Source organism: Clinocottus analis, unplaced genomic scaffold (assembly GCF_023055335.1).
Source record: "Clinocottus analis isolate CAN_PGR_092001 unplaced genomic scaffold, fCliAna1.0.p SCAF_17, whole genome shotgun sequence".
NCBI classification, from domain to species: domain Eukaryota; kingdom Metazoa; phylum Chordata; class Actinopteri; order Perciformes; family Cottidae; genus Clinocottus; species Clinocottus analis.
In genome coordinates, this window is record NW_027175898.1 from 3,745,537 (window position 1) to 3,757,578 (window position 12,042).

The window sequence follows — 12,042 nt, forward strand, 5'->3', positions numbered from 1 at the left end:
TCAAAACAACTTAGTGTGTATTTTTTAGACCACAAAGACGGCTGGAAACTGAATACATCTAATTTCCTGGTTCTTGAAATATAGGAATGAGATCCGCAAAGAAGCATGGTTTGGAAAAATGAACTGCTTTATTAGTGCCATCATGTTTATATTAATTGTATGAAGTGTACAGGGGTCATCGCTTAATGAGGGCTAGCATGGTTCAACTATTGTGCACAAGCTTACACATCTTCAAATTGCGAAGAATATGGTGTATGCTTACTTGTGTATGCTTCAATAAAATACAAATACAAACTATTTCCCACAAAAGTCTGTGTTTGATCTTAAATTGTTAACAATAAGCGACGAAATGCAAAACTAAAAAACATGAGATTGTCCAAACTTTCTGGAGAAAAAAAAAAGAGATCAGGTTAGGGTTGTTAAATATTGTTTTTAAGAAAACCTTCCACCGAACCAAGGAAGACCGGCATATTCTGAGTGGATAATACATGTGAACCTGAGGCTTCAACTGTCACGTTTTCTCCATCAAAAATAAAAAAAACACAGTAAAAGAACGCAAAGCATTTAACTTTGAAACCCAGCTTGAAACCCTCAAGTGCTGGCGACTGAGCATTATTTGCAACATCAAAAACATGCATTAATTTTCTAATACGGGAACATGCATAATATATGTTAGAGAAAACTGACAAACCAAAACACACAACATAAGATGCAACAAAGAAAATACGACGAGTGCAAACATTAATATGAGGTTTAACATTAGATTAGGACTGCATGTCCGGCATGAGGTTGGCTCCAATCGGTTCACAGGACTGTCCACTCCAACATTAAGGAAGGGGACACCTTTGGAAAATCGGTGGCACCTTGGCAAAGCGCTTGTATGCTGGGTTGTTCTGGGACTGCCATTCACCGAGGGTCAGTTTTGGAACCCCGTTTCCAAACCGTCTTTGGTAGTTCCTACAAGAAAGCACACATCCAGAGCCACATATTTAAAATTTGCCACAACAGGTCTGCCTTAGGACATTTTTTTTTAATTCACAGCCCTTCATAATCACAAAGAATCATAACAGGAATGACGTACCTGCGTGTGAGGTCCGAGGGATGCTGCCACCGTTTTCCATGAGTCCCTGGTCTCTGGTTAGCCACGTTGTTCATCAGATTCTGCAGCTCAGTCATGACACCTTTAGGGAACACAAATGGGCTATTTATCTAAACCGTTTATTCTTTTTCCCACATTAATGGTGGATCAAAGCGTTGCATTGCCATGTATAATTCCATTATAGGTCGGCCTACCTGGATTTTCTCCTTGATGCTCCTTCATATGTCTGGTGACCGAATGGACATACAGATGTTTCTTATCATTCCAGTCCCGCTCACTCTTAAAGACCTCCGGCCTGAAAAAGACAATATCTCTCTATACGGGCATACAACTTATGCTTCAGACCGCAATCTAGGAGTTTAGTGAAAACAAAACCACAACCAAATATGGGCTTATAGTGACAGACAGGCAGACAGGTAAGAAGAAGGACATTAGACTATTATAAAGCATGGCCAAAGTTGTCCTTACAGTCAAGAAACCATGGCCAAATACTTCAATGGGACATTTTATATGGTCTTACAGCTCCCCCTAGACATGACAGAGGCTACTACAGTACCTTTGACTCATGACACTCCTGGAGTCTCTGTTGTCCCCTGTGCTCTGCTCGGTGTGCTTGATCAGAGGAGGTGCTGCTGTTTTACTGCTGGAGGTCTGCTTATTGGGGTCCACAACAACTGACTTCACCTTTAAAAAAAAAAACAACCCTGACTGCATGTGTGCAGGACTACATTATCAGTACCTAATTACTGTTTCACAACTTACCTTGACTTGGAGAGGTAATGTAGTCTCAAAACTAGTATATAAAGTGTCTTCCTCTCCAACAAATGTGGAATGAAAAATGGATGACTCAAATATGGGGGTACCAATATCCCATGCCTCTTCAGCATCACCTTCTAAAGGCTCTACGTCAGAGTTATGAGACTCCAACACCGGCCCACCCACAATAAGAGAAAGGTTGCTGAGAAATGTGCTGTGACTCTCCCTGCTCTCTATATCTTCATAGGGATTGAGGCACAGGCTGTTTTCAACATCACAGTCAAAGGCAGGTGCAAGATTTAGGAGGACCTTCTCAGAGCCCAAACTGTGAGTTACAGACTCCTTTTTAATCCCCGGCTCTGTTGAGGACCCGCGGGCCACATCCTCCAAGTGAAGCGGGGAACCTGCACGTTTTTTTATTGCACTGTTAATAGTTTGTGTCTTATCTAACAATGCAGGCAGCGAGCTGGCCAAAGGTGATACAGAGTCCTCTGATACAGGAGGGCTCCAGTAGTCCATAAAACAGCCAAGGTCCGGGGACAAAGCCTTTGAACTGCAGGCCTTTTTTGCTGGAGTCGCATAGCCATCATCAGAATTTGAATCCTGATGTGGTCTTTTCTTGGAACCATTGTTTTTGTATTCAAATTTAAAATTTATGAAAGGATTTGTGAACTCTCTCTGTTGGAGATTGGCCTCTTGCTCACACAGCATCCTAGAAAATACAGAACAAAAGTTAGATCATTATCCCAGATAAGAAGCAATAAGAAGTGAATTACGAACATGAACCACATCTCTAAATTAGTACTGAGGCCTCATACACGTTCACCACCTGCGGGCTGCACAAAATCCTATCGAGTAGCCAGGTTTGATGGAGGTTTGCATAGTAGTTAACTTACACTTAAAAATACAGAGCAACACATTTGCAAAGTCATCAAACTTGGCCAAAGTGTTTAACATGCACGAATGTGTCATTTTGGCTCGACGTTTTATATGTATACATTTGGATGGGGCAAATATCTGCTAGCGTTTTTATGATCAATCATTAAATTCTGCAGTTTTAGGTCACTAATCTTAACAGACAAGCTAACGTTACACACTGTGCATTTTTCTCCACTGCCGTTAAAATGAGGGACATCGTGTATTTCGAAAACAAAACCAAACAATTCTCAGATTAGCTTGTGAATCAACAGTTTAACTGCTAAACAAACCTAGCTCACTTAGCCATTTAGTTAGGTTAGCTAGCTAGCTAGCAGTTAGCTATATTCAGAGTAAGCTACAGGCCAAACATTTTAAAAATGGCTCACAGGATGGAATAAAAAAGCAAGTTACACTTAACCTTGTGAAGTTACAAATTTACAAATGTCACTTTACATTCAACTTCAACTTTATTTAAAAAAAATAATAACCTTTTGTCTCTCGGCGGGCATTCACGCCCAGCACACTTCATACCCTTCAGCTAACTTTAGGTTAGCTTAGTGGCGCTAATGCTCGTGACCTCCGTAAACATTACGAACAACATGGCGTGCAAATGGTGGACCGTGAGCGGCAATTTAAACTTCGGCGCACCGGACCGCGTTTTGCATTAGTGCGCTGCCAAATTGTGACTCACCTCTTCATGAACGTCAGTCAGTGTAAAACCTGCTGCTCATTAGGCAACACTGGTTTCTCTCGGCTGCGCGCACAAGCGTTTGATTATAGAACGTGCACACGCGGGTGAAATCAGGTGCGTGCGTGTGGGCGCGAGCGCTTGTGTGTGTTTGTGTTTGTGTGTGTGTGTGCGTGTGTGCCGTTCAAGTTCAGGATTCTATCAATCAAACGTGTATCTACTGCGTTGTTGTTTTATCATTATGACAACTCTAATCTAAAGAAAGATCAGTGAAAGATGCCTGAGAGCATTTCCCACTATGTGAGTTTGAGAGGTGTGTGTCTGCTGTGACCAGGCCCACAAGCTCTCACAGTGTGAACAACAGCTGGTAAAGAGCCTAGCAGATCAAAACCTCAGCAGAACCAAACATGTTCTGCTTTCCTGGATGCTTTTGCGGCTGGGAGAAGATGTGCTGTATTTATGATCAAATGATAACATACTGTATATACAGTTTATTAAGGCAAAAAAGACTGCATGCAAAGATCAACAGGCACTTAAGAGGTCAAGTACAACTCCACTGCCAGCAGATGGCAATGCGGCCTTTCACACTGCAATAAAAGGGTTTAAGTTGGAATCAAATTTAACATAAATTACAAAGGAACATAGGTTTTATTAGTCACTGCTTATGTTTTTGACTAAGTGGGACCTTTTTAAATATGCTGGGCTGCATCCTAATATGGCAAGACCGTGCTCAGCACCGGGGCCTGTCCCATCAGGGCCGGATTCACTTCCCTCAATCCAGTTAGGATCTCTGTAAGGGAATGTTAAAAACTAAATGTTCTCACAGTCCACACAGAAACTCATCAATGTTGAATCCACAATCCCCTCTGTTGAAACGGCTCAATTATGTTTACTTAATGTGAGATTCCTTGCCAATTAGTCTTTTATGTCCCATATTTTTTTCATGAGCAACAATGTTGACTTACTTTATGAACACATAATTTTTGGCACCCTCCTTCTGATCCTTTATCTTTCATTATGGTACAGTATAACAGTGTGTATTCTTTGTGATATTTAATAGACATGTTTGCTGCCCCAAATCCTAGCTTACCTCAGATTGTATAGATTGTTTTTATTTGACCCAATTTCTGAAGCAACCGAACCTTGACAAAGGACACACAGCTTAAACCTTATGCTCCCATGGTGTCTGGATAACGTGAATCCAAGTGAGTTTTCACTCTGATCGCCAGGCAGTGCTTTTCTAGGTACCACTGCACTCACCTGGTCACAAACCCCCGCCCCCAAAAAATGATTAGCCCCACCCCCTAACTACACACTCTATTCCTCACGTCTGACAATCATACGCAACTTTTCATACCATCGAACAACTTGGCCTCCGTGTAGAGGAACTTGTCAGTCCAGTTCTCAGTTGCCTCACGAACATTTTAGATTCTGGAGCCACATTCAGGTTTAAGAAGTTGAATCCTTCTTCTCTGCCGTGGCCGAATGAAGATGGACCTAAAGAGACAATGAAGACAGAACCAAAGTGGGGAAAAAAGATAAACTCAATGGGTCGCTTGCGTCGCTAAAAACATTTAACGTCGACCTGTTAGCAAACAATTAAAGAAGCAGGTTTTTGCTCGCTTCACAGCACTGAGACTGCTCTGGTCAAGGTCATGAATGCTTGCAGCCGACACCGGCCTGTATCCCATTTAGATTCTTCTTGACCTCAGCTCGACCTTTGACACCACAATGTCTTATTAATCAGCCGTCTAATGTTGGCATCCGTGATGTGACGCTGGATTGGTTGATGTCTTATTTGCCAAACAGGTCAAGTTTATACTGTGCATGTAAACATTACGATCATCTACTAAGGACAGCGACATGTGGTTTGCGCTCACTGACTGTGTCACATAAAAGAAGCATAAATGGAAAAATCACGAGATGGCGGCAGAGGTTCATGAAAGCTGGCTGTGCTCTGCCTTAAAACAAAACTTCTACATCCATAACAAAACATTTACATTTTTTGCACAGGTTCATTTATCTGTGTTTGAAAATGTCAACGAGCTTTTTGTGACTCATGAGTAAGTTAAGTGTTCCTCTATTTTGTAAGCTGTCACTAAAAGTCTCATTAATCATATTCCAGGCAGTTAAAACTCAAAACAATTGCAACTTAATTTCCTATATTTTTACATTTTTAAACATTTAATTTTGAATTTAGATTGATCTTGTTTTGTCAGAGCTAAAATAGACTAATTTTTGAAAGAGACCCGGGTTTGTACACCTGAGCAAGAGACTATAGTACTCAAGGACACGTACACCTGTGCGTGATATTACAATTCACTGGTTCAAGAATAAAGTGGAATAATAATTTAGAAATTCCCAATTTGTCTCATTAATAGTCATAACAATTGCTACTTAATTCTCAATATTTTTACGTTTTTTCATTTATATTTTTTATTTAGATGAACATTTTTTTGGTCAAATAGACTGAATCCTGTAAATTTGTACTCCTGAGCATGAAGCACCTAGTACTTAAGCACCCAAGTACCCAAATACTCAAAAGGAGTACACCTATGTGGTTGGAGTTTGCACCAATCAAAGCACCGTGTTTGATTACCTTTTTTAAACATTTGTATTTGATTTTTCAAATGGAGTTTGTCTCTTCTGGTTAATCCGTCTGATGGATCGCTTGCACTAAACACGCACCGGGCGAGACATTTTTATTAATAAGGATTAACATAATTGTCATAATGTGACTGGAAAAGGTCAAAACATTTTGAGATCAAGTTGATATTATAAGTCACTATTTCACCTCTAGGTGGCTGGAGACAGTGCGTTTGGCTCAAGGGGAATGGAGACGCATCACAGCAGCCAAAGAAAAAATGTGGTTGTGTGAAATTGTGTTATTTGTTAATTATCGATTCTGAGTGATTACGCTGGTGAAACAAGCTATACAAGTTAAGTCTGCAGTTAAGCGCTATGAGGAGCGATATAAGTAAGTTATTTCACAAAAACAACATTTGAACATTAAATATAAAGTAGAAGAGAACACCCTGAAGTTGTTTTTTTTTAAGTAAAACGACACCACATGAACGACTAAGACCTTCGTTACTGAGCGGTGCATTCGGAGACAGTCGGAGATTATAGTTTCTATTCTTGTTGAAGTAATAAGGTGAAAATTAAGACTTTTAAAACTCGTGCATATGGGCCTAAAGGAAAGATCTGTGTGTGTGCGTGTGTGGCTGTGTGGTCAGGTTTGTGTTGAGTAGGGGAGGCTTCCGTCACGCTTTAACCCTTTGTTTGGGAAATCCCAAGTAATTACTGTCATGTGTTGTCACTCACAGTAAAACCACATTTGCATATCACGTGTTTCTGCACACCAACTTTGATTTGTTTTGATGCAGTCACACCCTGTGGATGTTTCCATGCCTTATCTGGTGCGTTTTTCACATCTGACACACACCTCTGATGACGTCACGCCACTCCGCCTATCCCTTTCACTAAGGATCGTCACCCAACATTAGATCACACCCTGCTACAGGAATCAAAACGAGGCTTGTTTTCCCAATGGGACCTTTTTTTATTTGTGCAAAATCAAATGTGCCATATTTGATCAAGGATTTTATAATATAAATCTTATAAAGCAGATAGAGTAAACAGAATATAAATACATTGCACACATTATTGTATCCAAACCGTGAAGTGCATTTAATAGTTAGTGGTGGGAATATAATATATATTTAGTTTGTTATCTAGTTTGAAAATGTATGAATACATACCCTATCTCTCTCCATCTATACCTTTAACTATACATATAAAAAGACAAATACTTAATACTTAATTTAAATACTTAAAAAACATCTGTACTTGTTCTGTGCAGGGGATGGCTCATAGGTCATCTTTCTGTATTGCTGCATTATGCTTCTATCTTTCATAGCTTTGGTTCAGGTTAAAAACAATATGGGAAACATGGCGGGACCCGGGGAGGTTACTGCAGTGCTTCTTGGCTTTGGTCCTCAAAAGTTTGCCTGCTTCCTCGGCCACAAGAACTAGGCACGCCACACAGATTGTCATGCTAAATAAAAACTGAGATAATCTACTAATGAAAAGCACACTGCCACTAAAGGAATAGGGAAACACGGTTGAAAGCAAAGCACGAGTATAGTTCAGCAGTGTGCCATCGGGCAGATGTAAGGCAGTCTACCGTCACACGCACATGAAGGCGCATTAAAAGGCACTACACATGTATCAAATATGACACCACAAGACCAAATGATGAAATGATGGTCTTTCTACGTGTTCTCCACTTTCTCATCAGCTTGTCTTGGGTCAGCGTTCTGCTTCTTCACATTGGTATAAAGGCATTTGGGTCGGCTGCCGTTGAACATCCTATGAATAAATATGAAGCATTATTCCAAACTGGCCAGATGAGTGCAATGCATGCCATTTATATACTGTCAATGGAAAGATACCTGAATATTCTATGTTTGAATTTGTAACACAGGCCGACACAGAAGAACAACGCCAGCAGGATAACAGCAGTAGCGCCAGCAGTAACACCAGCAGTAGCACCAGCAGTAGCAGTAGCAGTAACAGGAGCAGTAACAGGAATCTCTGTCAGAAGGAAATAGAGTTTGACAGTTGATATATTTATATTCATTATTATATTTGACCTCAAAAGTCCAATTGTTCATTCATGTCCTTATCCTGATGAATGTAATGTTCTTTTAGTTCACTAGCTTGCATTCATAACTGAGACACCAAGGAGCCATGAAGCCCTCTTACACTCACTGTACACACTTTGAAAGAGTATAAGCATTTCACGAAATTAAAAAAATAAAGAATAATGTCTCATGCTTTAGACCGCTACCCAAGGATGTGATCTGAGACACAGAGTAACTCACATAATGTTCTTACCTTTTCGCTTCTGAGACCTCTCGAGGGCAACAACGGTGCAGTTGGCTGTAAAAAGAAGACATCCTAACATCAGAACAGACACATTGAAACACACATTTCTCTTCAAATAAATGTACAAAGTAAATGGCAGAACAAAATGTACCATATGTGAATATGGATTTAATATTTAAGTTAAGTCTGACAGGAAAAGATACTCACGCTTACAGTGAACGCTGTGCCCAATCCCCTATGGAGAAGAAACAAAAGGGGCAAAACACTGAGTTTATTAATGTCAGGCAGACGACATTTCCAAATCAATATCTTCAGCTCTATGTTTTTAGTAGCATTGATGTCAAAAGTGATCACAGTTTTTCTGTGGTGCCATTATCTGATTCCAAAGGGACACTGAACTGCCCCCATCAATATAATTTTGCATAATAAGAGACTTTCTAATGAGCCTCAGTGTGCGGGACTCATTTTTTTTGCATTGGAATAAGAGTATTTACCTCTGAGATGCAGTTTCGTGTGAAGGTGATATTGTCAAAGCACTTCGTGGTGATGAGTTGGTTGATGCTGGAGCTCACCACCAGCTCGGGGTTACTGTCGATTTTATCAGAGAGCACATGCTTCTAAAGTCAATGTGGAGAAGAAAAGAATAAAATCAGTCCTTTACACAAACCATAGAACAGAAACCCTCATGTACATGTCTGTACCGGAGAGGCAACAGTTTTGTGTTAATACAAACAAGCTCAGCTATCACAGTGCACATAACTGATCATTTATCGTGAGTCATACCATAATACCACACATATATCAGGAAACCAGCTGGTCCAACTCACATGTATTGCCCAAGAGAACTCGCAGTCAGACTGAGTTACATCTGAGACATGAAGGTCGTCAGAGAGGCTGTAGGTCGTTTGCTCAGACGACGGGGAGGACGGCGAGGCGGTGCAGTCACTGCTCCATGCACTCCCAAACAGTTGTTGGCCAACTGGGGACAAATAGAAAAATACTTAGGATAATAGGATAAAATAATAGCATTTGGTGACGACAATGCTCTTGTTTTTATATTGCAGAATGTATCCGCAAATACGGGCTTTTGAAACTGACAAAGTAAACTTGCACAGAGTAGTCATCCTAATTCAAAAATCCACTTAATAGGACTCAACGCTTGATTATTAGCTATTAGTCTCCTGTTTAATCTAAAAGAGATATCTTGTGTGGTTGATTCCAATTCAGTTTATTTCTATAACACATATCAAAACGAGCAGCAACGTGTTTCACATGCAGACATAGAAAGAACATAGGATGCAGGTAAACGCACATTTATACAGAAATATATATTTGGAAATATACGTGACTGTTTGTTTCACTTCCGGTGTATTCAGCCAGAAAGTCCCGTTACTGCAGTCAGTGTTTGGCATGGCCCCGCCCCGCCCCGCCCCGCCCCGCCCCGCACCACACGGCCCCGCCCCGCCCCGCACCACACGGCCCCGCCCCGCCCCGCACCACACGGCCGCGCCCCGACCCGCCCAGCTTCGCCCTGAAGTGTTTTCTATCATATGTCTCTCAATCATGTCTCTACACAGGCACGTGCACAGACATTTTGGGGGGCAGGTGCTCAAATCAAAAAAAAGGGCACCCTTTATGTATGTATGTATGTATGTATGTATGTATGTATGTATGTATGTATATATATATGTAAATATATATATATATATGTAAATATATATATATATATATATATATATATATATATATATATATATATATATATATATATATATATATATATGTAAATATATATATATATATATATATATATATATATATATATATATATATATATATATATATATATGAGCCGATTGACAATAGGCTTCAAGATGAGCCGGCTCTGTGCAGAATTGATTGCTGTGTGCAATGCATGCTGGTTAAATTTGTGTCCGCCTTGGTCCCGACTTGGTCTGACGTCATGCACACGTCATGAACGTTCATCTCATGAGAGCGAGGCGGCCGCCATTTTTAGAGCCAGGCGCTGCAGCAGCTCTCCATCGACTGTGTAGCCCAGTGCATGATGGGAAATTCCTGGCTGTTGCAACATGAGAGCTGATTGGCTCTTAGATCTGACAGCAAACAATACCTGTTGTAGAAAATCTTATTTTATGTGTAGTTTAATACTTGACGCTGGATTGTTGACTATTAGTCTCATGTTTAATCTAAAAACATATTTTGTGTGGTTGATAATACAAAATTATATTTATATAACACATATCTAAACCAGTAGTAATGTATTTCACAGGCAGACATAAAAACAACAAACGTCATCTGTAAACTACAAGTAGCCTGAAGAGCTTAACTAACAGGAGCTCCTTTTTTCTGTGACCTCCCATGTATACTTTGAAGGCAGGCTAAAACTGTCTGATTTTTCAGTTGTTTGACTCCGCCCTCTGCTGCGGCCGCGAGCTCATTTGCGCACCGGGAGCTGCATTTTTGTCAATAAAGTTTCAAGTTTTCTTTTTTTTTTAACGGGATGCCGCACTACCTTCGCTATCGACCTGTTGGGCAAACGTCAGTAAACAGCTGTACAAAGCTTTAAAGTCACGGATTTCATGTTTTTGTTTGTTTGACAAGAACTCAAATAAATGCCCCGTATCTAAACACATTTGGGTGGAATTGATGACAGATAAAAGTATTTTTTATTCTTAAATACCCATGAATGAAGAAAAAACAACATTTTCATTCCGTTCATAATATAATAATTATAAGCTCATGATAGATGTCACGGCTTGAACCACACGGTGTTGCAAACTTAAAAAGTCAAACTTTAAACACTCACGTCTTTGATTTTCACTGAGCAAGGTTACAAGTTTTAGTTTCAATCAAATAAACTTTTTAACAAAAACTAAAAAATACTTACACGCTAAAAAGCAACAAACCCCGATGTGCATCCTTCCTGCTGGCAGGTTCCTTCTCTCGGCCGTAAGTTTACACCACCAAATGAAAACTTCTTCCTCTTCGTCTGTGTGTTTAATGGCAGCTTGCATCCCTTTTTTCCGCTTTACTGCCATCTTCTGGTGATCACTGCCTTCAGCACCCAGTCCCACACTGGGGCAAAGTAGTGTTAGGTGAAGTACAGACTCTTTTCCTGGTTTTATGCCTCTGAGGCTTGACCACTGACGTCAGCTATTCCACTTCCCCATAATGTGTTACTTGCACTGAAGTCCCCACCCCATTCTGTTTGCCCTATCTTGCTCTTCAATTTTTTTTACAATTTGCTTAATTATATTCTCAAACTTTATTATTATTATTATTATTATTACACACTTCTACTACCATATAATCCATGTCTTTACTCATACCTAAATGTGCAAGAAAAAGACAGTGTGTGTCAAAAAGTCTGAACGAAGGCGGGTACTGTGGTCGATTTCCTGTGTCCTCAATGTTTTAATGTCACTCTCTCCCATTGTGGACGGCTAATTCTTTGAAATGACGTCTCATCTCATGAGGAAATGAGCCTGGAAGACGTTTAAATCAGGAAGTACAATTACATTTACACCAGAGCAGATGGGACATGAAAACACATGAAACGAGAGGAACGTAGAGACATTACTCAGTTATTCATCAAACTTTTAATTTTGTTATTAAAGCAGTTTTGACAATAACGAGTAAATAGATTGTTTAAAATGACGTCGCATCTCGT

The 12,042-nt window shown here is 40.1% G+C and overlaps 2 protein-coding genes across 3 annotated transcripts; both read right to left on the minus strand.

The window, feature by feature from the left end:
- Positions 1 to 733: 733 nt before the first annotated feature.
- LOC137787716 (S100P-binding protein-like) lies at positions 734 to 3,622 on the minus strand. Of its 2 annotated transcripts, none has more exons than XM_068580417.1 (6): positions 3,465 to 3,622; positions 1,862 to 2,567; positions 1,656 to 1,783; positions 1,294 to 1,394; positions 1,082 to 1,181; positions 734 to 957 (listed from the first exon to the last, which is right to left on the minus strand). In XM_068580417.1, exons 1-6 carry the CDS (start codon positions 3,470 to 3,472, stop codon positions 828 to 830), a joined length of 1,173 nt encoding a protein of 390 aa, XP_068436518.1. In that variant the 5' UTR covers positions 3,473 to 3,622; the 3' UTR covers positions 734 to 827. The 2 variants fall into 2 exon arrangements, with proteins under 2 accessions (XP_068436518.1, XP_068436517.1); XM_068580416.1 differs by lacking the exon at positions 3,465 to 3,622 and adding an exon at positions 3,262 to 3,390.
- A 3,430-nt stretch (positions 3,623 to 7,052) lies between these two features.
- Positions 7,053 to 11,311, minus strand: LOC137788152 (uncharacterized). Its single transcript, XM_068580993.1, has 7 exons — positions 11,260 to 11,311; positions 9,179 to 9,330; positions 8,846 to 8,968; positions 8,559 to 8,586; positions 8,361 to 8,405; positions 7,916 to 8,057; positions 7,053 to 7,832 (listed from the first exon to the last, which is right to left on the minus strand). The coding sequence occupies exons 1-7, from the start codon at positions 11,288 to 11,290 to the stop codon at positions 7,736 to 7,738; spliced, it is 618 nt and encodes a 205-aa protein (XP_068437094.1). The 5' UTR covers positions 11,291 to 11,311; the 3' UTR covers positions 7,053 to 7,735.
- Between the last annotated feature and the right edge of the window lie 731 nt (positions 11,312 to 12,042).

What these genes read in the sequence shown, in the direction of transcription:
- LOC137787716 (XM_068580416.1), bottom strand. Translation starts at nt 3,302, where the DNA reads ATGAAGTGTGCTGGGCGTGAATGCCCGCCGAGAGACAAAAG. An exon ending in CATTACCTCTCCAAGTCAAG is followed by an intron (nt 1,784 to 1,861) that starts GTAAGTTGTGAA and finishes TTTTTTTTAAAG; the next exon opens with GTGAAGTCAGTTGTTGTGGA. An exon ending in AGGAGTGTCATGAGTCAAAG is followed by an intron (nt 1,395 to 1,655) that starts GTACTGTAGTAG and finishes TGTCTTTTTCAG; the next exon opens with GCCGGAGGTCTTTAAGAGTG.
- LOC137788152 (XM_068580993.1), bottom strand. Translation starts at nt 11,290, where the DNA reads ATGCACATCGGGGTTTGTTGCTTTTTAGCGT. An exon ending in AGTTCTCTTGGGCAATACAT is followed by an intron (nt 8,969 to 9,178) that starts GTGAGTTGGACC and finishes CATTGACTTTAG; the next exon opens with AAGCATGTGCTCTCTGATAA. An exon ending in CACGAAACTGCATCTCAGAG is followed by an intron (nt 8,587 to 8,845) that starts GTAAATACTCTT and finishes TCTTCTCCATAG; the next exon opens with GGGATTGGGCACAGCGTTCA.